This window comes from Alexandromys fortis, unplaced genomic scaffold, assembly GCF_014885135.2.
Source record: "Alexandromys fortis isolate MF-2015 unplaced genomic scaffold, M_Fortis_MF-2015_v1.1 scaffold_13, whole genome shotgun sequence".
Classification (NCBI taxonomy): Eukaryota; Metazoa; Chordata; class Mammalia; order Rodentia; family Cricetidae; genus Alexandromys; species Alexandromys fortis.
Window position 1 is genome coordinate 5415091 of NW_026067908.1, and position 22259 is coordinate 5437349.

The 22259-nt window shown below is 49.2% G+C and overlaps 1 protein-coding gene across 2 annotated transcripts in view; it reads left to right on the forward strand.

The window, feature by feature from the left end:
* The window catches only part of Tceanc2 (transcription elongation factor A N-terminal and central domain containing 2), a 43760-nt gene extending 34442 nt beyond the window's left edge, over positions 1 to 9318 (forward strand). The window contains exon 5 of one of the 2 annotated variants that reach the window (XM_050136179.1): positions 8330 to 9257. In XM_050136179.1, coding sequence (XP_049992136.1) covers positions 8330 to 8518 — 189 coding nt within the window. In that variant the 3' untranslated portion in view covers positions 8519 to 9257. Of the gene's footprint in view, positions 1 to 8329 lie in introns of both variants that reach the window. The other variant, XM_050136180.1, reaches the window with a different exon arrangement.
* The last annotated feature ends 12941 nt before the right edge of the window (positions 9319 to 22259 follow it).

Here is a 22259-nt window from a genome sequence, read left to right on the forward strand (position 1 = left end):
AGAACTGGATCCCTGAAGTGTGGAAGGAAAGAGAACTGACTCCGTAAAGTTGTCCCCTGACTGCATCATGCGTGCCTTGCCATGTGTGTCCACACATCATGCACAGCCCCTCCATGCAGGCACATGACCAAGAAGCCATTAACGGAAGGAATTGAGAAGTCAGACTTAAGCTAGACCTGTATTGCATTTCTTTTCTGTCTCAATTTTTTAGCCATGAAAGAGTGCAGATGGACTTACGCTGTGTTATTTACACCTTTACAAGAAAGACTTGGTTTTAGTTTTGTTGTTATTGTTTGGTTGAGATGGGGTTTCTCTGTGTGATAGTCCTGGCTGTCCTAAAAATCAGTTTGTAGACCAGGCTGGCCTTGAACTCATAGAGATCTGCCTGCCTCTGCCTCCCAACTTCTGGGATTAAAGGTGTACGTCACCACCGCCCAGCAAGACTTGGATTTTTTTTAAGATGTAAATGAAAAAGATATAGAAGAAAATGTAGGAGGAGCAGCGGGCTATATTCCTGCCACCTGGCTCCCAGCCGCCTGGCTAGCTTATACACCATTTGTAGTGAGGAGGTGAGCAGGCCAGCTTTTCATCTCGCCCGGTCCCAGACAGCTAGCTTTACACCCAAAATAACAACACACAAATTGTATTCTTTTAAACACTGCCTGGCCCATTATATCTAGCCTCTTCTTGGCTAACTCTCATATCTTGCTTAACCCATTTCTAATAATCTGTGTCGCACCACGAGGTGGTGGCTTACCGGGAAAGATTCAGCATGTCTGACCTGGCGGCTGGCTCCATCGTGTCTGCCCTCACTTCCCTTCTTCCCAGCATTCTGTTCTGTCTACTCCACTCACCTATGTTCTGACCTATCAGGCCAAGCAGTTTCTTTATTAATTAACCAATGAAAGCAACAGATAGACAGATGACCTTCCCACATCAAGAAAAAAGTCACCTCTGAACATGCTGCCTGACTCAATATTGTTAACATTCTGGCTCGTTTCCTTTTATGGTACATTACCATAGTTTCCAGAAAATGTCAGACAAGCTGTGGTTATCCAGGATTTATTAAGGGCAAATTATTTGCCAGATGTCCCATAAGATATTTTTATTGATTATTTAAATAACACCCCAGAAAATTGGCATAATTATTTACATTTGTGTTGTCTCTTGAACCTTGCTCAATCTCAGTTAGTGTCATCTTGGTTATCCCATTCTGTACATCTTTATTGTTCATGTCTGTCTGGTAGTGCAGACTCGCTCTGCTGCAAGATGTCTCAGCTTTTCCTAAAGGAAGCTTCCGTATGAATAATGAAGAGAACGCGTGTGAAAGTTGTGGGTAATTTTCCCGAGTATCGATTAGCCAACAGATTTGCTGTTTTAAATAAAGCTTGTTTTTGAAATAAACCAGGATTAGCGCTGAAACGTACAGTGTGGTCTATAATACGTAGTTAATGTGGTGGTAAATACCAGTTCCCTGTGGTATCTTTTTAAGTAAATGATAATAACGAAGCCATGCTTGTAAGGATTAATGAGCAGTTTGCCTGCTATATTAAACTCCATAATAATTATCCTTTTAGTTTATCCATTAATTATCCTTTAAATGGCACATCAAGTGGTAAGCACTCAAGTGTTACAAAGCGAAGTTTAAAAAGTGATACATTCGTTAGTGCTTCCCAATGTAATTGGAAAAAGTATCAGATTCAGTATAGCGGAATGGCTTTGTTCCCAAAGAGTAAATTTTAAAAATTTAAAATATGTATCTTACGGTCTTCCTTGCCCCCAAAAGAAAGATAAACACCTGTCTGCTTTGCGTGAACAGCCTTTGATGGCATTTCTGTACATTGATACAAACCCTTTTACATAATTACATAGGCAAACCCTTATGCCTGTCATTTCTTTATTGCAGTAAATCCATGGCCCACCTAATCCTAATCTTTGTTTAAAGTAACTAGTGTTGGTTGCATCCGCATCCGACACCAGGACTCCGTCAGTGTGCTTTGTCACGCAGTAGTACACCTGAGTTCCCGGCCGATGACTGAAACTGTCTCCATTTATGCTAGCATGTGTTCTTGCAGACCCCAGCTCTGCCGTGTGTCTGTCTCCGTGTATGCTCTCACAGTAAAGTCACGTGTGACAGATGCGCGCCACTACAGGGCCGCTCTTTAGCACGCTGCAGAATCTGCTTTCCATGTTCATGGATTGCTTCCTTGTTCCTGGAATAATGGAGCAGATGAATCAAATGGCTGTTGTCGAAGCCCGAGCCCGTTCCCTCTCCTTTCTCCCTTCCAGGTCTTTGTTCTTCTGTCCCTTAGATCTTCCCTCGTGAGCATCCCCCATAGTGTCACTCTCTCCCTTTCCCCTTCCTCATTATCCACCTCTCCTTCCTACCTCACGGCCTGTGATCATTTCCCTATTATGTCATTAAAAAAAATGAACCTGATTCTAAAGTGAGCCCGTATCATTAAGAGTTGGGACCCTGGCTGGTGGCCCAGTTGGTTGTCAGATGTCGCTAATGAGGTCCGGCTCAGGGGTATGTTCTCACACAGGACCGTTAGGGTTTTGGCATTTTTTTTTTCTTCTTTGTTTAATGGATTCATGGATTCAGACTGTACCCCCGACTTTGACTAGCTCCCCCTCACACGTTTCCAGTGGTCAAACAGAAGTGTGGAGAATTGTGTACAAGTCCATTTGTACTACGGAAAGCCCTCACATGCTTTTTCTCCAGTGAATATTCAGTTCAGCAAGTATAGGATCTGCTAGGTGCCAGGGAGAACACAAAGAGCTGCCTCCCTGACCTAAAAAGCTCACTCCCCCAGCAGAGTGCTTGTGACTGACTAACAGAACTCTAAGGCAGACAGCGATCGTGGTCCTTGGGAGCGGTTGCACACACACCAGTATGACCTGGGAATTCGAGGTCTCGTGGGAGAAATGGCAGGAGCACTGCTGTAAGAGAGGTAGAATTTTATGAACTAGAAAACACAAAGTGGAGCTCTATGCTGGGCGGTGGTGGTGCACGCCTTTAGTCCCAGCACTCGGGAAGCACGAGTTCGAGGCCAGCCTGGTCTACAATGTGAGTTCCAGGATAACCAGGGCTGTTACACCTGTTGCACAGAGAAACCCTGTCTCAAAAAACCAACCAAACAAACCAAACAAAAAGCCACGGAACTCTCATTCACATTTTGGCTGCTATGGATCTATTGGAAGAGCAGGAGAGGAGGGAGCTGTGTGGGGAAAGGAGCCCCTCGGCAGGAATTTGTTGGGATTTACTGCGTGCCTACGTCTGAGCCGGGCACAGAAAATTGGGAAAAGAATCCTGTGTATGAGGTCAGCCCTAGAGTACTCACAGTCTGCTGGGGAAAAACAAACACACAGTTACAGTACATGCGGAGGTTTTGCACTGAGGGTGAACTCAGGAACAAGACCGTGAATTAAAGTTTACAGACACGACACCTGATTGTGGTGCCTTTTCTGACCAAGCCCATTCCTCTGAGAGCACTGCTTGGCTGTTTTATATCTTTCCCCAGCCACAGTGAGGCTGTTTTATATCTTTCCCCAGCCACAGTCGGTTCACCCAGAACTGAACAACTCTAGATGTTGACTAATTGAATGATACACACTCCACCCATGGGCACAAATAGACAGGGGCAGCAGATCAGTCTCTATCCCTGAGAAATAGGCACTTAGGAATTCCAAGAAGGCAGCACAGGTGTTAAACAGGAGGGGTGGTTATGGTGGTGAGCACCAATCCTGGCCATATTACCCCTTGGTTATTTGTGCTAAGTTCCATGTGCTTCCCAGGCGGTGATTAGGTTGTTCAAAGAAGCACAGGTTGTGGTTGGAGAGAGACGTGTGGAGCAGTGAGAGTTGGTAGCGGTCATGGTGCAGGGAGGGACAGAGTCTCCAGGAAAGAGACTGTCTTAGTTGCCCCTCTGTTGCTGTGATAAACACCGTGGTGGAAATCGGCTTGCCAAGGAAAGGGTTTATTTGACTTAGACATTCCATGTGCAGTCCCAAGGGAAGCAGGCAGGAATCCGGAGGCAGGAACGGAAGCAGAGACCTAGGAGGAACCCTGCTTATTGGCTTGCTCTGCCTGCTTTCTTAAACATCCCAGGACTGCCTGCCCAGGAGAGGCACCGCCCCATAGCAGAATGGGGCCCGGCCCTCCCACACCAATCATTAACCAAGAAGATACCCCCCCACACCTGCCTATCGGCCAGTTTGATAAAGATGTTCTCTCAGCTGAGGTTCCCTCCTCCTGGATGAAAACCCAGCCTGCACAGAGACTGTGAACGAGACAAGGACAAAAGCTGGTGACTACACACAGTGACTGCCTCACTTTGGGGGAGCTCTCCTTCCTGTTCCACTCAACATATACACCTCACAGCAAAACCTCTTTTTTCTCAGAGTCCAGAGACTCTGCATCGTTCTCCCAGGAGCACCCATCTTTCACCTGAAGCCCCAAGTTAGAACCCACTGGCCTGGGGTCGGCGTCGAGCGGGTTGAGGTCATTTCATGCAGTGACACTGTGCAGGGCGGCCTGATGGCGCTTTACAGATGGCAGGGATGTTTTTCTTTATTTCTTTACTCTGATCAGCCTGACTTTAGCAAGAAGCATGAGAACTACCAGCTGCTCCCCGCCTTCCCTCACACCCCTGGCATAGCACCGTCATGCTGTCCCTTGTCTGGGATTTGTTTTGTTGTATGCTTGTATTTTGACATGAACTTTTCGTGATACTCAGGCTAGACTTGAACTTGAGCTACTCCTGCCTCAGCCTCCTAAATGTTAGGGTATAGACCACCGTGCCTGGCTATTATTGCCCCATGTGTTATATGCTTGCTCTCTCTCTCGCTCACTTGCTCTCTTGTGCCGTTCTCTCTCTCTTTCTTTCTCTTCGGTGTTTTGAGACAAGGTTTCTCTGTCTCACTCTATAGACCAAACTTGCCTCGAACTCAGGGATCCTCCTGCCTCTGCCTCCCAAGAGGCAGAGGCGTATGCCACCACCACCAAGCCCTCTCTTTCTAGGCTGTGATTTTCCAGAGGGGAAGAGTCAGGCCTAATTAGTGACTGCTGAATGGTGTGTATTGTGAGTATCCAGCTACATGAATGTCAAAGTTCTTGTAGGATTTTTCCTAGTATTTCTAACTTCATTCCCGTAGAATGGCAATGACTTGTTTTATAAACAGAGAAACCCTCTTCCTTTGATAACCACTCCTTTTTAAGGAAAAAAAAAAAAAGACTCCTTGCACATTAGGCTAAATAAATCTAGGCATTTGGTGAGTAACCTAACTCACCCAGGATAAGAACCTCTCTGGCAGTGCCAGGAAGGGGCTGCCGTTACAGCCTGGCTAAGTGGTTCATTCCCAGGGCTTCCTCAGGACAAGTTTGGTGCCTCCCAGGAAACCCTGAGAAAGTTGGCTTCCAAAGAACTATGGCACACAGTGCGCACCCTCCATTCCTGGCCCAGGAGGCGCGAAGCCAGTGACAGTTTCCTGAGCGTCTATAGGCAAGCCCACCCAGGTGCCCGCTCTCAGCTCCTCCTCCTCCTCCTCCTCCTCCTCCTCCTCCTCCTCCTCTTATCTGCTCCTTCTCAGGGTCCTTAAGGAAGTTTCTGTTTTCATTTTCTTTGATTTGGGCCTCCATGCCTCTCCTATGTTGGCCATTCTTTCAAATGTCACATGACCCTTTATACATTTTTGGTGTGCTTTTTCTTTCTTTTTTTAAAGATTTGTTTGTTTGTGTGTATATGTGTGTGCCTGAGTGCATCCATGTGTGCCATGTGTGTTCAGGTACCTACTGAGACTAAAAGAGGCCATTGGATTCCCTGGAACCGGGTACCATGTGGGTGTTGGGAACCATACCCAGGTGTTCTGCAAGAGCAGCAGGTGTTCTTAACTGTTCAACTATCTTTCCAGTCCCATAGTGTGCTTTCATTTATTTATTCTTGTCTGTATTTTATTTTTGAGACAGGATGCTACTATGTGAACCTGGCTAGCTTAGAATTTGTTATGTAGACCAGCCTAGCCTCAGACTCACAGAGATCTGCCTGCCTCTGCCTCCCAAGCACTGGGATCAAAGGTGTGTGCTGCCATGCCTGGCCTTATTTGTTTATGTTTTTATTGAGTTTTGGTTGATTGGTTTTGTTTTTAGACAGGTAGGTTCCGCGCTACCTGAGCTGAATTCAGACTTGAAATCTTCCCAGCCCCACCTCCTTGAAGTGCAGCCTTCCTGCCTCCACCTCCTGAGTTCTGAGGCTAGAGACCTGAACCCTGTGCCCTGCTTCATCTTTGAGTTTTGCATAGTTTGGTACCTACCTGTGCTGGCTAAAATGTTCCCACCAGATCAAACTATGAACAAGCCTGTAGGCCATTTTCTTAATTACTGATGGATATGGGAGAGTCCAGTCCGCCATAGGTGGTGTCAGCCCTGGGCTTGTGATCCTGGGTAATAAAAGAAAGCTGAACAGGCCAGTAAATGACACTCCTCCGTGGTCTCTGCATCAGCTTCTGCCACCAGGTCCCTGACTCCTTCCATGAGGAACAGTGATGTGGAAGTGTAGCCCAAATAAATCCTTTCCTCCCCTCCAGTTGCTTTGGTCATGGTGTTTATCACAGCAGTGGAAACCCTAGCCAATCCAGGCACAGTGGCCCACACTGAGTGCCTGGTAGAAACCCTAACCTACCCAGGCGCAGTGGCCTACATCAGATACCTGGGAAGGACTGAACAGAGAAGTGAGAAATAGAAACGTGTTCTAGGCTGTGGCCGTTGCTTGGTGCAGGACATGTGTGCAAGGTCCCAAGTTCAATTTCTAGACCTAGATTAAAACCCTAGACCTAGATTAAATAAATAAAAAGTATTCCTATTTTGAAGAACTTGTTCCTAAGGGAACTGTAATATATTATGACATTAACCAAGGGACACTGAGGACATTGTTGTAACCTGAAGAACTCTCAGTCTTTTGTACTAAGGTTTTCTCTCCATATTGGGGGAGGCAGGGTTTGGGGGTGCTTAAGCTTGACGTGCCAGCATAGCAGTGTGTCTTAGTCAGGGTTACTGTTGCTGTGAGGAAACACTGTGACCAAAAGCAACTCGGTGAGGAAAGAGTTTATTTGGCTTACATATTCTGAATCCCAGTCCACCAAGGGAAGCCAAGGCAGGGACTCAAGCAGGGCAGAAACCTGGAGGCTGGAGCTGTTGCAGAGACTAGAGAGAGAAGCTGCTTCCTGGCTTGCTCCTCATGGCTCGCTCAGCCTGCCTGCTTATAGAACCCAGGACCACCAGCCCAGGATGGCACCACCCACAGTGGACTGGGCTCTCCCATATTAATCACAAAATGAAAAAATGCCCTGCAGCCAGGTGCACACGCCTTTAATCCCAGCACTCAAGAGGCAGAAACAGGTGGGTTTCTGAGTTTGAGGCCACCTAGGGCTTCACAGAGAAACCCTGCTTTGGAAAAGAAAAAGAAGAAAGCAAACGCCCTACAGGTCTGCCTGCAGCCTGATCTTATGGAGACATTTTTCTCGGTAGAGGGTCCCTCTTCTCAGGCGACTAGCTTGTGTCAAGTTCACATAAACCAGCCAGCACAGTGCGATTCCTAGGGAAAAACAGTCGCGCAGCCTGTCCTGGATCCACGCGTGGACACAGGTCCCGTCCTGCTTTGACTATGGGACCTCAGGCTGGCCTGGGCCTGAGGCAGATCACCCTGGCACTGTCCGGCTTCCAGACTCAGCTGCCTGGGAGTATCTCTGACCTGAAGGGAAGGCACAGGAACTCTGGGATTAGGTCTGAGTCCAGCCCTACCCCTTTGTTTGTGAGACCTTGACCCCTTTACCTAGGAACCTCCTCCTTGGATATAAAATGTGATCGTCAGTTATGAATAGTAAATGTGACTGTGACTTATAAACTACATTGTGCGCATCTCAGGGTCCAGACCAGCATTTCCAGACTGTTACACAAAGGCAGAAGGCACTTTTGAAATAAGGAAGTGTGCACCGTTTCTCTGATTTATTATCCTTGGACCCGGCTTCCTGGTTGGTAAAGCACGGGGCCTGGTGCCGGTTGCTTAGTTCAGGCCGGTTTCCTGTTATAATGGCAAATATTACCACCCGGCAGGGGTTGTGAATGAGGTCCCTGTCACAAAGCACATGGCCTTGTTCCTTAATTGCCAGGGTGGAATTAATTTGCTCTTCCTGTTTCTCTTGTGACAGGAAGTAGATGTCCTTGAATTTCAGTTGATTAATGGAGGCCCCAGAGCAGAGCTCGGCCAGCCTCCCTTGCTTCTAATCCTTATGCAACGCAAGGCCCTAATTTGATAATTTTGCTGTTTTTCAGATGGATCACCTACTGGTTGAAAATATTGAGCGGGAAACCTTTCATCTCTGCTCCCGGCTCATTAACGGGCCGTACCGGAGGACGGTGCGCGCTCTGGTCTTCACATTAAAGCACCGAGCTGAGATCCGGGAGCAGGTGAAGAGCGGGGCGCTGCCGGTCGGCACGTTTGTACAGACCCACAAAAAGTGACCCGACGATGGGCCCAGCGCTGGGCCTCGCGCCGCCACTCAAAGACTCTTTGAGTTTGGGTGATGCGGGTGTCGGCTGTGCTGGATATTCCCATGGTGCCATTCCTTCAGACAGAATGCGGGGAGCCCTGGGAGACAGGCCCGTGGGAGCGGCTTCATTAGCTGTCTTTCAGCCTGCCTGACTGGATGCACGCGGCTGTCACTAGGACGCGCCATCCAGTTGCCGTCACCCAACACAATGGAAGGGTGACAGGTTTCACTGTGAGCTTGCCAAGGACACCTCTAAACTCCCCCCATGGCAGGCAGATGAAGTTACCACTTTATTTCGCCACCCTGCAGGTAACTGAAACTCAATTACGGCTGCCGCTCACTCAGTTCCATCCCCCTGAGTTTAGACAGCTCCGGTGCCTCTCAGAACTCCCCTGTCTCTTCTCTTTGCTCAACCCCAGGGGTGAGCCCACTGGAGCCTGAGACCAGCCCTGCTTGCCAGCGCGCACTTATCTGAGCCTTTCAGCTCTCCCTGGAAGACCTTCGGGGATGGGCTCCTGAGCCCCCATGCTGCGGCTTCTAATGAGACGCTGGCCTGAAGCTTCCCGCACCTCAGGGTTCATTTGAATACAGGCTCTGCAGAAAATGCATAATGAAATTCCTCTCGCAGTGACTTACTGCCGTAGGGAAAGGTGCGCACGTGAAGATTTTCAATGAAATATGTCTCTACAAGCCTGCTTGGGTGGTCACGGAAAGTGTCCTCGCTCTTTAAAAGGTGATAATAAACGGATACACTAAAAACAAGTGTAGTTCCTTATTGCAGAGCACTTCAGGGCTGAGTGTGGTGGCTCTGCTTGTAATCCCAGCATTCAGGAGCCCGAGGCAGGGGGATCGCCATGAGTTTGAGGCCAGTTTAGGCTATGTAGAGAGTACCAAGCCAGCCACAGCTACATAGCAAGATTGTCTCAAAAACAAAATAAAAACTGGAAGAGGGTGAAAGAGGCGCTTGAAACAAAAAAAAAAAAAAAAAAAAAAAAAAAAAAAAAAAAAAAAAAAAAAAAGAAGAAGAAGAAGAAGAAGAGAGGGTGGGCAAAGCAAAGGTCATTCTGGGTGGGAGAGGGTAGTAAGTAATGGCACAGGCTGGGTGTGGCGGGCGCACGCCTTTATCCCAGCACTTAGGTAGCAGAGGCGGGTGTGTTTCTGTGAGCTCAGGCCAGTCTACTGAGTAAGTTCCAGAGCAGCGAGGGCTACATAGTGAGACCCTGTCTCCAAACACACACAAACATGTATATACACACACATACACATACGCAGACTCTGAGGGAGGTAGCAGGACCCCAGGGAGGCTGTACACTAAAGTGTGTGGAAGCACATTTTCAGGATGAAGGAAAGGGGTGGAGGAAGGGAGCCATGAATGCTCAGAGGAAAGGGGGGTGGGCGGAAGGCAGGGGCCGATGGCATCTGCCTCGCAAGTGTTGCTCGGTCCAAGAGGATTGATGGGGTCTTGTAGTTCTTCAGTCCTATGATTTCTCTTGTTTTCTTAGTGGTCCAGACTTAGTCACATGTGATACCCGTTTCCTAAGCACTAAGCCACTACTAGTAGATGCCCAGCACTGGCTACAGGTGAGACCTGGGCTCACTCACACAGCGGAAACGTCTTGTTCCGTTTCCCCATCACCGGTGACTACTGATTCTAGTTAATAGCCGAGCACCTACCATGTGCCCAGAGCTCCGGCAACATTTTCCAAAAAGAAAATCCCCAACCAAAGGTGAGGAAAGCAAATCTCGGAGAGGTGCACCGACTTCCTCGGGGTCACAGGTAGGGATGACTGTTCTGAGCCAGAAGCCACACCTGATGGCCTGCGTGTCTTGATTGTCAGTTTCAAGCATCACCGCTCTGCTGGTGGCATTCCCAGATCGTATCTTCAGCCACTTGCTGTGTAGACCAGGCTCTCCATGAACTGTTCCCCAGGTTTCAGATACCTCCTCAGTGCCCCCAGGAACATGTATGGTATAACATGCCTTCTCTCAGTTGGCATTGTGGCAAGCCACTCACCCCAGCTACAAACCTGGGGACCAGCCTGCCGCACAGTTCCCTCCTGCAGTCCTGACGGTTTTGCTGATGAATATATTTAGACTCCTCTGTCTCCGTAACTAGTTCCTCGGGATTTTCTCCTCTTTTTGCCCAGATGACTAAATAGCCTCCTGTCTTGCCCTCTCAAGATTTGCCTCTCTACAGTAAATAAACTCATATATCAAAGTTGGGAACCCCAGCATCCGCCCCCCAGCAAAGCCCATCAGGATCTCTGTCACCTGCAGGGTAAACCCCAAGCATCTCGGTGCTGCTGGCAGGGCTGGCTTTGGTCCTCTCTTGAGCTCCTCTGCTCCATCCTCCCACATCGGGCTGGAGACTGCTGGTCTTCTCCCTGCCAGGTTTCTTGAAGCAGCTGAGGTCCTCACAGGCTCTTTGCCCTTCTGGAATGCTCCTCTGCCTGGCTCCATGCCTGGCCCCTATCCCATGTTCTGTTCTAGACTAGGCATGGGTTCTGTGGTTGAGCTTATGATTCTGTCTCCCCCTGCACTGAGTCTTCCTTGCTGCTAGAAATCCTGTTTTACCGGGTGGCTTCAGTGTCTGGAATAAGACTCGTCCACAGTCTGGCCAGTCAATATTTGTGGGCTAGATGTAAGGTCATACGTCTGCCCTTTCTGGTCCCCTGCAGTCTGTTATCCCCGGGAGCTGGGATGGGATAAAGGTGTAAAGCAAAGCATCTCCCTCCTGTGCTGAAACCCAGAGGCTTCCATTTTGTTTGCTGTAAAATTCTAACCCTCTTCCGTGTGTTACAGGGCCTTGCTCCTGGATGACTCTTTGACCTCCTTCCCCACATTCCCTTTCTCGGGCTCCATTGGCCTGAACAACAAACAAGCGCTTACCGTGTCCCCATTCCCATGGCCTCAGTCCCACTTTCTACACACATATCCCAAGTCTGTCTCTGTCCCAGGGCCTTTGCACTTACAGTTCTAACCATCAGTGTTCCTACCCTAATGGACTCAAGTCTCCACATCCCTTTAGGAAATGCCTTCACTGGTGCCCGTAAGTACAATTCCTCTTTCCTTCAAACATTTTGTAATACTTTAGCCTGCTGAGTCTCCAACACCCGGAACAGAGCCTGCTGCAAGCCAGGCGCCCATAGCTGTCGGTTGTATAGTTGAATGACTGGCTGTGGCCGTACAGGGGCAGCGTCTGATCAAATCAGGGAATACTTCCTGGAGGAAGGGATACCTGCACGGGACTCTAAGGGACAGAGTCATTCACTGGGGAATTGAGGTGCGTACCCTGCAGAGAAAGCCAAGTATGGAAGGCCCCAGTTGTAAAAGCGACTGGTGAGTGGCAGGTATCTAACTAACCTGGAGACGAGATGCTAGGTAGAAAGAGGCAAGGGCCATGCTAAAGCATTTGAATCTGTCGTGGCGGTGACTGGCTCAATGGAGAAGTGGGGAAGGAGAAGCTGGAGGCCTTATTTATAAACAACCAAGAGTTCTAACTTGGGAGCCAGAGTGAGTTGAGAACATACTGCCTTCTGCCTGAAAGGCTTCAGCGGTGATAGCCGGAGAGTAAGATGGTTTTAGAGATGTACCTCAGAGGTTGGGGAAGCAGCTGTGCTGTTGGTGGCTGTTCTCTTCTTGAGGCATGAGCAGAATTTTCATGGACGCTAATGGAGCTGCTACGATGAGCCTATGGAAGGGAGGAGGCTGCAGCCAGCTCGGGCCTGGTGGCTCACCCCCCCCCCCCCCCCCCCCCCGCCTGCTGAGAGGCACTTGTGGGGCCTCCAGATGGTTAAAAAATGAAAGGGTTGTTCCTGGGATGGACAGGGAGTTCCTAGCCCTCTGAGTTACCTGTGAGCCAGGTGCTCTCTGTCTAAATACACGTGTTCAGTCGCTGGAGGAGCCATACCTTTTAGGATCCGCTCCAGAGGCGTATTGATCCTTTCCCAGTGGTTAAATCAAAGTTTCAAGTCCTGGTCCTTTGGGTAGGGACCAAGTCTCCTTATTTTCATTCATACCGTCAACAAACAAATGTGTGTCCTCTGTAAGCCAAGGACTAGAGTGGCACCGGGGATACAGCTTTGAATGAAATGTAATTTCCACTTGAGGGGCTCTTAGTCCAGTGAGGACACCTAAGTCAATAGTTAGAATGTGGCATCCCAGGTGTTTACTGTCGACATTTGTTTGCAATGTTGAGGAGGTGGGAAAGGGAGTGATTAGCTACTCAGAGGAGGAAGTTGTCCTGGAAGAGTTCATCTCTGCAGCAAGGCTGGAAGGAGTCTTGGCAGAGTGCAAAAGCCCATCAGGCAGCGGGAAGAGACGAAGGCACGGGCCCCATCGGGTTCATGGAAAACTAGGCAAAAACACCTCTGTGTCCTCAGGTGTGGGGGCCTTGAGAGAGTTTTAAGGAGTTAAGATAAAATGGCTCTTATAGAAATAAATAAAGAGAAACAAGCTTTGTAAAGCACTCAACAATTTAAGACCTAGAGAGGAAAAAAACTTCAGATTCAGTAAATTGGAGATTTTTTCTTTTGACAAATGAAGTTTAGAGTTGCCCAAACAGATATCATTAGGAGTTCCCAGTCTGAAAAATAACAGAAGGCCCGGATAACTCATTTACCGAGTTCAGTGGTGACGGGACAGGCAGCTGGCCTTTTTTCATTTATAGAATATCAGGCTCTTTAACTGGGAGCTGTCAACCTCGGTTTTCTTCTGCGGCTGCCTCGGGCCTCCAAGCTTCACTCTGAGATGGGCAATGTGTTTCTGATGCATTTACTGCAGTCACGTGGGACGAGGGCTCAGTCTGTTTCTGCTCGTTATTGCCATCAGAAAACATCAGTCCATCCAGGAGAACAAGGCTGAGGAGCCTCCACTGGGGCGGGGGCCACAGCCTTGGTTTCAGAGGAGAGCTAGTTTGATTGGATGACATGGTGTTTCCTTATAAATTCCCCCAGACGATGTAGTTGCTGTCAGGGTTGGACTTATCCGCAGGCTGGATAGGTTGGTCTCCAGATCCAAGAAGACCGTGATGTCCAAGCAATGCTGTTTTCCCATCTTGTCAAAAATTTGATGCATCAACCATTTGATGCATGGCTGCTGAGGTCGTATACGCCAGATGCAGAGGTCATGGGATAAATATGACAGTCTCTAGTCTCGAGCTCGGGCTCTGATGGAGAAGATAGACGATAAGCAGACCTTCTTTTAAAAGATGTTTAAATCACACTGATTTGGGGTGTAAGTGGGGTGTAGGTGACATGCAGGTGGGTGTAGGTGGGGTATAGGTAGATGTAGGTGAGGTGTAGGTGGGGTATATTTGGATGTAGATGGATGCAGTTGGGGTATAGGCAGGTGCAGGTGGGGTGTAGATGAGGTGTAGGTAGATGTAGGTGGGTGCAGGTGGGTGCAGGTAGGTGTAGGTGTATGCAGGTGGGGTATAGGCAGGTGGGGTGTAGGTAGATGTAGGTGGGGTGTAGTTGGATGTATGTGGGTGCAGGTGGGGTGTAGGTGGATGTAGGTGGGGTGTAGTTGGATTACGTGGGTGCAGGTGGGGTATAGGTGGATGTAGGTGAGGTGTAGTTGGATGTAGGTAGCTGCAGGTGGGGTATAGGTGGGTGCAGGTGGGATGTAGGTGAGGTGTAGGTGGGTGCAGGTGGGTGTAGGTATATGCAGGTGGGGTATAGGCAGGTGCAGGTGGGGTGTAGGTGTGCATGCTGTGGTCTGTGTGTGGAGGCCAGAGGATAACCTGAAAGAGTCGGTTCTCTCCTACTGTATAGATACCAGTGATGAAACAGGTCATCGAGCTTGGTGACAACTGTCCTTACTGTACTCTGAGCCATCTCAGTGGCCCTAAACAGACCACTTCTTTCAAGGGCAAATGGCTGTGGTGTATGGGAATGCAAAGAAAAGGCAATAAAATAGCCAACAAAAATATTTCTTATATTTATTTATCGGGTGGGTGTGCGCATGCCGTGACACACGTGTGGAAGTCGGGGGACAACCTATGGGAGTTGGTTGTCTCCTATCTACTCTGGAGACTGAACTCGGCTTGTTAGGCCTGGCAGCGAGCACCTCTACCTGCTGAACCCTCTCACATGACCCAGGTAACAAAAGCTTTAGAAGATGCTCAGCCTTGCCTTTGGTTAGGATGACAATGGTGGACGCCATCCTTAGAGGCCCAAGGGCTGGAGGTCACTACAGAGCTACTTAATCCACAGCTCTAGCCCCTGCCCAAACCAGATGACAACAGCCAAACCCACTGAGAAGTGGTTCCGTCTGCAGCTGCATCTGGGCCAAATTTGCACATCGGCACATTCTCAGGTACCAGGTATACAGCCATGAGCTGTGTTTTCCCTTCTCTATTGGAAAGGACGATCAGAAATGGTTGACATCCCTTTCAACAGTTAAGAGGATACATTACTGGCTTGCCCCAGGGTCGCTCTAGCCTTCTCATACAGTGTGCGGTGAATGGTTCCACCTAGACAACATGCCGACCTAGTAAATAGCCGTCAGCACACCGAGCCAGGTAAGAAGGTTGTATGGCCTGGTGGGGTAAGAAAAAAATGATCTATAGAGAATATAGTGAGGCCCCACAGGAAAGTCACGGTATAGTCCCTGGGGATCCAGAGAAGGACCACTCCATGTTCAGCCAAGGATTACAGGTATGGTGGCACACATCTTTAATCCCAGCACTCAGGAGTCAGAGGCTTAAGGATGTCTATGACTTAGAGTCCAGCTTGGTCTACATAGTTGTTCTACGACAACCAAAGATATGTAGAGAGGCTCTGTCTCGAAACAAAATAAAACAAAACAAAAAACAGCTTCTGACAGGTCAAGGATTCTGGAGGAGACAACGTCTGACCATGGACCTAGTGACCACGCTAGAGAAGGGCTCTGCAAACCTTTGTTAAGAGACAAGTAGTAAATCTTTACACCCTGTCATGCCTACTGTCCCCTGCTGTGAGGCACAAGGCAGCCATAGAGAGCGCGTGAATGGGTGTATACGGTATCTGCGCCCAACAACTTTATTTGCAGAAACAAGGGCTGGGCTGCATTTGGGAGATGGCCTTATTCTGTCAACCCCAGCTCTAGGAACTATTTCTCCCTGTATGTAAAATAAGTCACTATAAATAATTTAGCTGGGTGGTAGTGACACTCGGGAGGCAGAGGCAGGTGGATCTCTGTGAGTTCGAGGCTGGTCTGGTCTTCAGAATGGATTCAGTTCCCTGCACCCACATGGCCGTTCACAACTGTCTATAACTCCAGTCCCAGGGGATCTGGCACCCTCAAACAGATATACATGCAGGCAAAGCAGCAATGCACACGATAGATAGATAGATAGATAGATAGATAGATAGATAGATAGATAGATAGATAGATAGGAGCAAAATTACAGTGTGTGTGTGTGTGTGTGTGTGTGTGTGTGTGTGTGTTTAGGTCAGAGTGCAACTTTCAGTAGCCAGTTCTCTCTGTCCACCATGTGGATCCCAGGTCACACTGGGTTTGGTGGCGAGCCCCTTCACCCACGAGCACCTCCTGGTCCTCATTCTACACATGGGGCATTTGTCAAGATGAAAAGCCCACCGCTGGTACATCACTATGAACTGAAGTCGTCGCTTTGCTGTTCATGTTTCTTCCCTAATCCAGGGTGTGGACCACATCCTGCACGCAGTCCTGGTGTCTCTGCAGCCTCCTTCGCTCTGGGCAGTTTCTGTCTTTGCTCGTTCTCACGGCCTTCACAGGCTTGAGCAGCATGAGCTGGGCTCTTTGCAGACGGCTCCTCGGTTTGGATTTGTGTGAGGATTGGTTCCTCTCTAGGTTAGGATTACTGGGAGCCGGAATGCCACCATGACGAAGTTCCCTTTGGTCATAGCTCATCAGGGGCACCAGTAGCATGCAACATCCCTGGGGGTAGGAGCCTCCCTGCCTGAAAAGTGTTCCTCCTGGGTGACTGTTTTCCTCTCTGACTTAGAGGCAAGTCTCTAAAGCCACACTGCCACCCGGAACCTCACCTCCTGGAGCGCTCGGCATCTGTTTGTCTGAATCTCCTCCGAGGAAGGCCTGTCCCTTTCCCCCACTGTCTGTTTCCATCAGCATGGGCTCGTGGTATTTATTTTGCACATACATCGGACTGTAGTAGTCATTCTACTTGTTCTTCACGGCGGGGCTAAGCTCGCTAGCTTGTGAAGCATGTCTTCTTCAGCGACCATGTAGGTCAAGCTATGGGCAGGCCTCCCCCAACTCCCTGGGACTCCCTTTGAGAAAGCGGCTCACGAGCTCACTACTACTCACCCAGCAACCTCACAGAAGCTATTTCAACTCTCAGGCCACCACTCCCCAACTGAAGAGGTAATTTCATGATTTAGAGGTAAAGAAGGGCTGATATTTGTGTTTCTAAATGTCTGGGCATTTCCTTGCCTGTAAGAGGCAATGAATGAGGCAGTGTCTTCAATGGCCGTCTTCCTTACTTATGCTAGAGAATGACCCCAGAGCTACTGGCCCCCGAGAACATTCTATACTCTACATTTATTTCCCATGTCACAACCCCAGCCAGTATTCCTTCCCTGTCCTTCCACCCTCTCCAGGTAGGATTTAGTTCTGCTCGTCCTCACCGTTTTCTCCAGTGGCTGGAATCTAACCCCAGGCCCAGAAATCAAGACCCTTGTTGGCCAAGTGCCTGCTGCCCTACCCAGAGCCCTCATCAGGCCTTTTGCTGTTGATCTTACCACACCTCTATAAACTGATTGTGTCCTCCTAAATTCACCGCTGAGATCCCTTCCTCTGCCCCACTCTTCTGTGCTTAAAATCAAGGCCAGGGAAGGGATAACTAAGGCTGGCTGAGGTCTTATGCAAATGCCCTACTCCTATATGATGATGCTATTGTGAGAGAGGCCTTGGGGGCACGGACTACAGAGACCCCCCCCGTGGAAACAGCAAGGCATGGCTGTGTGCAGAGCAGAGAGAGGCCTGAGACGAACCCGCCAACACCCCGAGCTTTTGGAGTGGGGAGGGATTTTTGAGATAGGGTTTCTCTGTGTATTCCTGGTTGTCTGTCCTGGAACTTGCTCTGTAGACCACACTGGCCTTGAACTCAGAGATCCACCTGCCTCTGCCTCCTGATTAAAGCACAGAAGAGTGGGGCAGAGGAAGGGATCTCAGCGGTGAATTTAGGAGGACACAATCAGTTTATAGAGGTGTGGTAAGACGAACAGCAAAAGGCCTGCCTGATGAGGACACGGGGTAGGGCACCACGACCCAGCTCAACATCCTGATCTTGGATTCAGTCTCCAGGGAAATTATTTCTTTCATTTAAGTCAATAGTGTTGGGGGCTGGAGAGATGGTTCAGTCACTAGTCAGTTGTTTGCCACACAAACATGAGGACATTAGTTCCTGGCACCCACATTTAAAAAAAAATTAGAAAAAGATCCTGTCCTAATCTCAGTGACAGGGAAGCAGAGACAGGGGGATCACAGGAACTCACTAACCAGCCAGTATAGCTGAGTCAATGAACTCAAGGTTCAGTGAGAGTCTTATCTAAAAATATAAGAGAGTTAATTGGGGGATAGCTCAGGCCTTTAATTCCAGCACTAGAGAGGCAGAGGTGGCAGATCTCTGTGAGTCCAAGGCCAGTCTGGTCTATATAGCGAGTTCCAGGACAGCCAGGGCTACACAGAGAAAGCCTGTCTGGAAAAACAAACAGTTACAGAGGAAGACACTCAATGACCTCTGCCACTCAAGTTCACACACACACCCGTACATGAATGCATATGTACATATATACCAAACACAAAAATAAAAACAAAATTAAAATAAAAAATCAGCCAAGAGCGCGCCATAGCAACCCTGCTGAGATAAATGCATCCTCTCCCAAGTGACAGTGCTCATGGGACAACTCCTTCCTCTACATCATCCGTATCACAGTCACAGCCCTCAGAGATGAACCAGACGGGGACCCAAGTCATGGCAGCACAGTAGTCTGAGGGAACTAATGATGACAAGAGGGTCGGGTGCTGGGTGGAGAAGTGGCTTCCCTAAGTCTGTGAAGGTCTTGATCTGTCTGGACCAGCAAAGACCTTAACTGCCAAGCTCAGTTTCTAGCACCCACTGGTGGCTCACAAACATCTGTAACTTCGGTTCCATGGAATCTGATACTCTTTTCTGACCTCTGTAGACACCTGGCACATATATGAGGTGTGTATGTGCGTGTGTGTGTGTGTGTATGTGTGTGTAGCACACACAGGCAAAACACTCATACACATAAAAATGGAACAAGTCTAAAAAATTGTGACATTTGGGCTGACAAGATGGCTCAGTAGTAGGTACAGGCATATTGACTGAGGTTTCTGTCCCACCTGGTCCTGCAGCCATTCAATCCCAAGGAAACACACAGGGGTCTACATTAATCATAAACTGATTAGCTTAGTAGCTCAGGCTTCTTATTAATTCTTACATCTTACATTAACCCATTATTCTTGTCTGTGTTAGCCATGTGGCTTGGTACCTTTTTCGGTGAGGCAGTCACATCTTGCTTGCTCTGAGTCTGGCTCACAACTGCAGACTGAAAAGTCCCTCTTCCCAGAATTCTCGTTGTCCCACCTATACTTCCTGCCAGGCTACTGGCCAATCAGCATTTATTTAAAATACAAGTGACAGGGTACAGACCATTGCCCCACAGCACAGACATTTACCACAGAAGCCCATTGACCTGAGTCCAATGCCTAGAACCTACATAAAGATGGAAAGTGAAAACCAATTCCACAAAGCTTTTCTCTGACCTCTATACACATACCATGGCACATGCATGCATCCACACACTAACAGAAGACGGATGGATGGATGGATGGATGATAGATGGAGAGATGGGTAGATAGCTAGATGGATAGATATTAGGAAACTCTTAGTACACCAGGGGCTGATGACAAAAACAGGGTGCTTGTAACACCTCAGCCTTTACCTGCCCTGCCCATGAGTGTGAAGCTCTCCAGGCAGGGACTAATTCACTTCCATACTACAGCAGAATCTGGGACAGGGCAGGAGCGCCACACACCTGCCGTGGATTAGGAAGCCAGTCGGGGCTCAGTCCACACCCTTCTTCAGCCCCGGCTTCATTGTCTGACCTAGAACGGATAACCATTTGAACTCCCCAGAGTAACTTATTTATTCTTCCTTATGGATGGGCGTGTGTGTGTGTGTGTGTGTGTGTGTGTCAAGAGACCTGGAGCATCTCTCTCCCCCAGATCACCAGTGATAGCCTCGGTGTGGCTGAGCAGACCCCACTGCACCAAATGAAGTCCGGATGAAACACTGGAGGCTCAGGCTGCCTCCAGGTGGCTCACGAGGTTCCAGACACAGACACAGCCTGTCCTGGAGGACCCAGCGGATCTACTGACAGATGGTGTGGAGCCCGAGTGGAAGAAGCTTCATTAGTCTGAGTGGCTTTGGTGGGAATGGGATTAGCATAAGCACCCTGGGGCAAGTGGATAAGGCAAAACTCCCTTAGTTACACTCGGATTTTGCTCTCGCCACAATCCCACAATCCGCAGCCCTCCGGCGGCTGGCTAGTCCGGCTCTCGGTTTAGATACAGCTGCAGAGCCAGCACCGGGTAGGGTGAGAAGGGTTCTTTTCCACCTTGACCTCCAGAATGGCTGTGCGAACCCTCTAGCCAGCTGTTCCACACCACGCGAAAGTCCAGCAACTAAGCAGCATTATCGTCATTTGAGAAAAGAAACAGAACGGAGGGACTAGACCAAGGTGACACGGCAGGAGGTTGCAGAGAAGGGTTCAAAGCTGACTGTGGGACTGACTGTAGGGCCCTTCATACACTTAAGGGGCCAACTTCCTTCTCCCACAAAGCCGGCGAGGTGCTGGCTGCTCAACCGAGCCAGTTGGAACCAAGTGGCCTGGCCCTTATGCCCTGTGTTCTCTCCAGCTCGGAAGAGGAGCCGTCAGCCTTTCTGAAGAGCTGTCTCCCCGGCAAAGAAACATGTCTGAGGAATCAGTTTGCAACAGTGTACAGTAAAAAGACTAAATTTACGCCCTGGTTAAGTTGTGCTAAGCACTTGTTACACAGTGTTCTGGTTTCTGGCATTTTGACTAACTTCTCTGAATAAAGAACGCCCTATAAACTTCTTAAAGACTACAAAAAAAAATAGTCCCTCCCTCCCATCCTCCTTTGCGCTTTTGTGTTTCCTCCCTGGACACCAGTAAGGACCTCTTGTATAGCCTGCAGAATCAGAGTTACAGTATCTCATTTAATCCTTTCAAAGTCTTTTGAGGTAGGCTGTATTACATGCAAATCCAGAAAGCAGGCAGGAAGTTGTTTACCTGAGGCCCCACAGTGCTGAGATATGGACCCTGCCCCCACCCCTCTAAAGTCCATGTGTTTCCTGGCTCCTTTATTCCTATGGCTGGCCACAGAAGCCTGGGTGAACAAGGTGAGGCCGTCCAGCAGGAAGACAGAGCTCTGAAGCTGGATGGTGGTGGCACACACCTTTAATTCCAGCACTCGGGAGGATCTCTGTGAGTTCGAGGCCAGCCTGCTCTACAAAATGACTTCCAGGGTGGCCAGGGCTGTTACACAGAGAAACCCTGTCTCAAAAGTGGGGTGGCAGTAGCTCTGTGGCTCTCTCCTTTGCCCCTCCTCCACCCAGGCCTCCCAGGGTCATGGTGTCTGTGTGGGGGGAAATCGCCTAACTCAACAGGTTCCAGAACCTTTGAGTGAGGGGAGCAAGGCCCATGATTAGTAGCAAAGCCTGGCTGTGTCACTTTAATTTTAATGCCCAGAGTAAATCACACAGCCCTTACTGAGGCATCTGGCCTCATTCTCACCTCCCATCTGTCACTTCTGTCCCTCCCACACACCAGCCTAAAAGAAAAAAAAAGTGCAGCTAACCTGAAATCCTTTATGTAGCCCAGACCGAGCTCAAACATGGATCCTTCTGTCTATGCCTCCTAAGCGCTGGGATTACAGGCACGCCACCATGCGCAGCTCCGCCATCTTCTTTCTTAACATGTCTGCAGAGATGCATTCTCAGCCTTTTCCAGAGAGCACTTTCTAGAAGAAGGAATCAATGACATGGAGGACACTGAGCCCGAGCCTGGACCGCAATAGCTATGACTTGTATCCAGTTGTCCACGTCAGCATCTGCACTGGGCCCTGCAGGCTGATCTGACACAGTCTCTGTCTCGACGAGCCCTGCCACTTCTGCCCTCCACTGAGCGTCTCGACTCCAGGGGATACCTTTGTCAGCTCCCCTTGCTCTCCACACGAGCCCCCAGACAGGCTGTCCCCAATCTCAGGAAGAGCCTTCTGCAGAATAATGTATCTCAACTGGGATTTACAGCTGAGCCTATCACCACGGCGCTGCAGGCTCAATTACAGATCTGTAATCTGGGCCAGGGACCTGTCTGGATTTGCCAAGTGGGCCCAAGGGAGAGCCACAGGTCCTGTCAAACTGGAACCCTCAGAGAGCACAGGGCCACAGGGCTGCGATTCTGTGTTCAGACCGCCCTCCTTGTCACACATGAGGAGACCGAGGTCAGGCAGGGGAGGCACTTCTGGAGCCTCTGCCCGGAAAGCAAGGCCAGTCAAGCGTCTAATGTGGGCCTTTGTGCCATCAAAGGCCTTTGCTATACAGTCCATGAGTTATGACTTCATTATTATCAACACAGGCTGCTTTTTGTGGTGAGAATGTTTGCTTCGGACCATGCTTT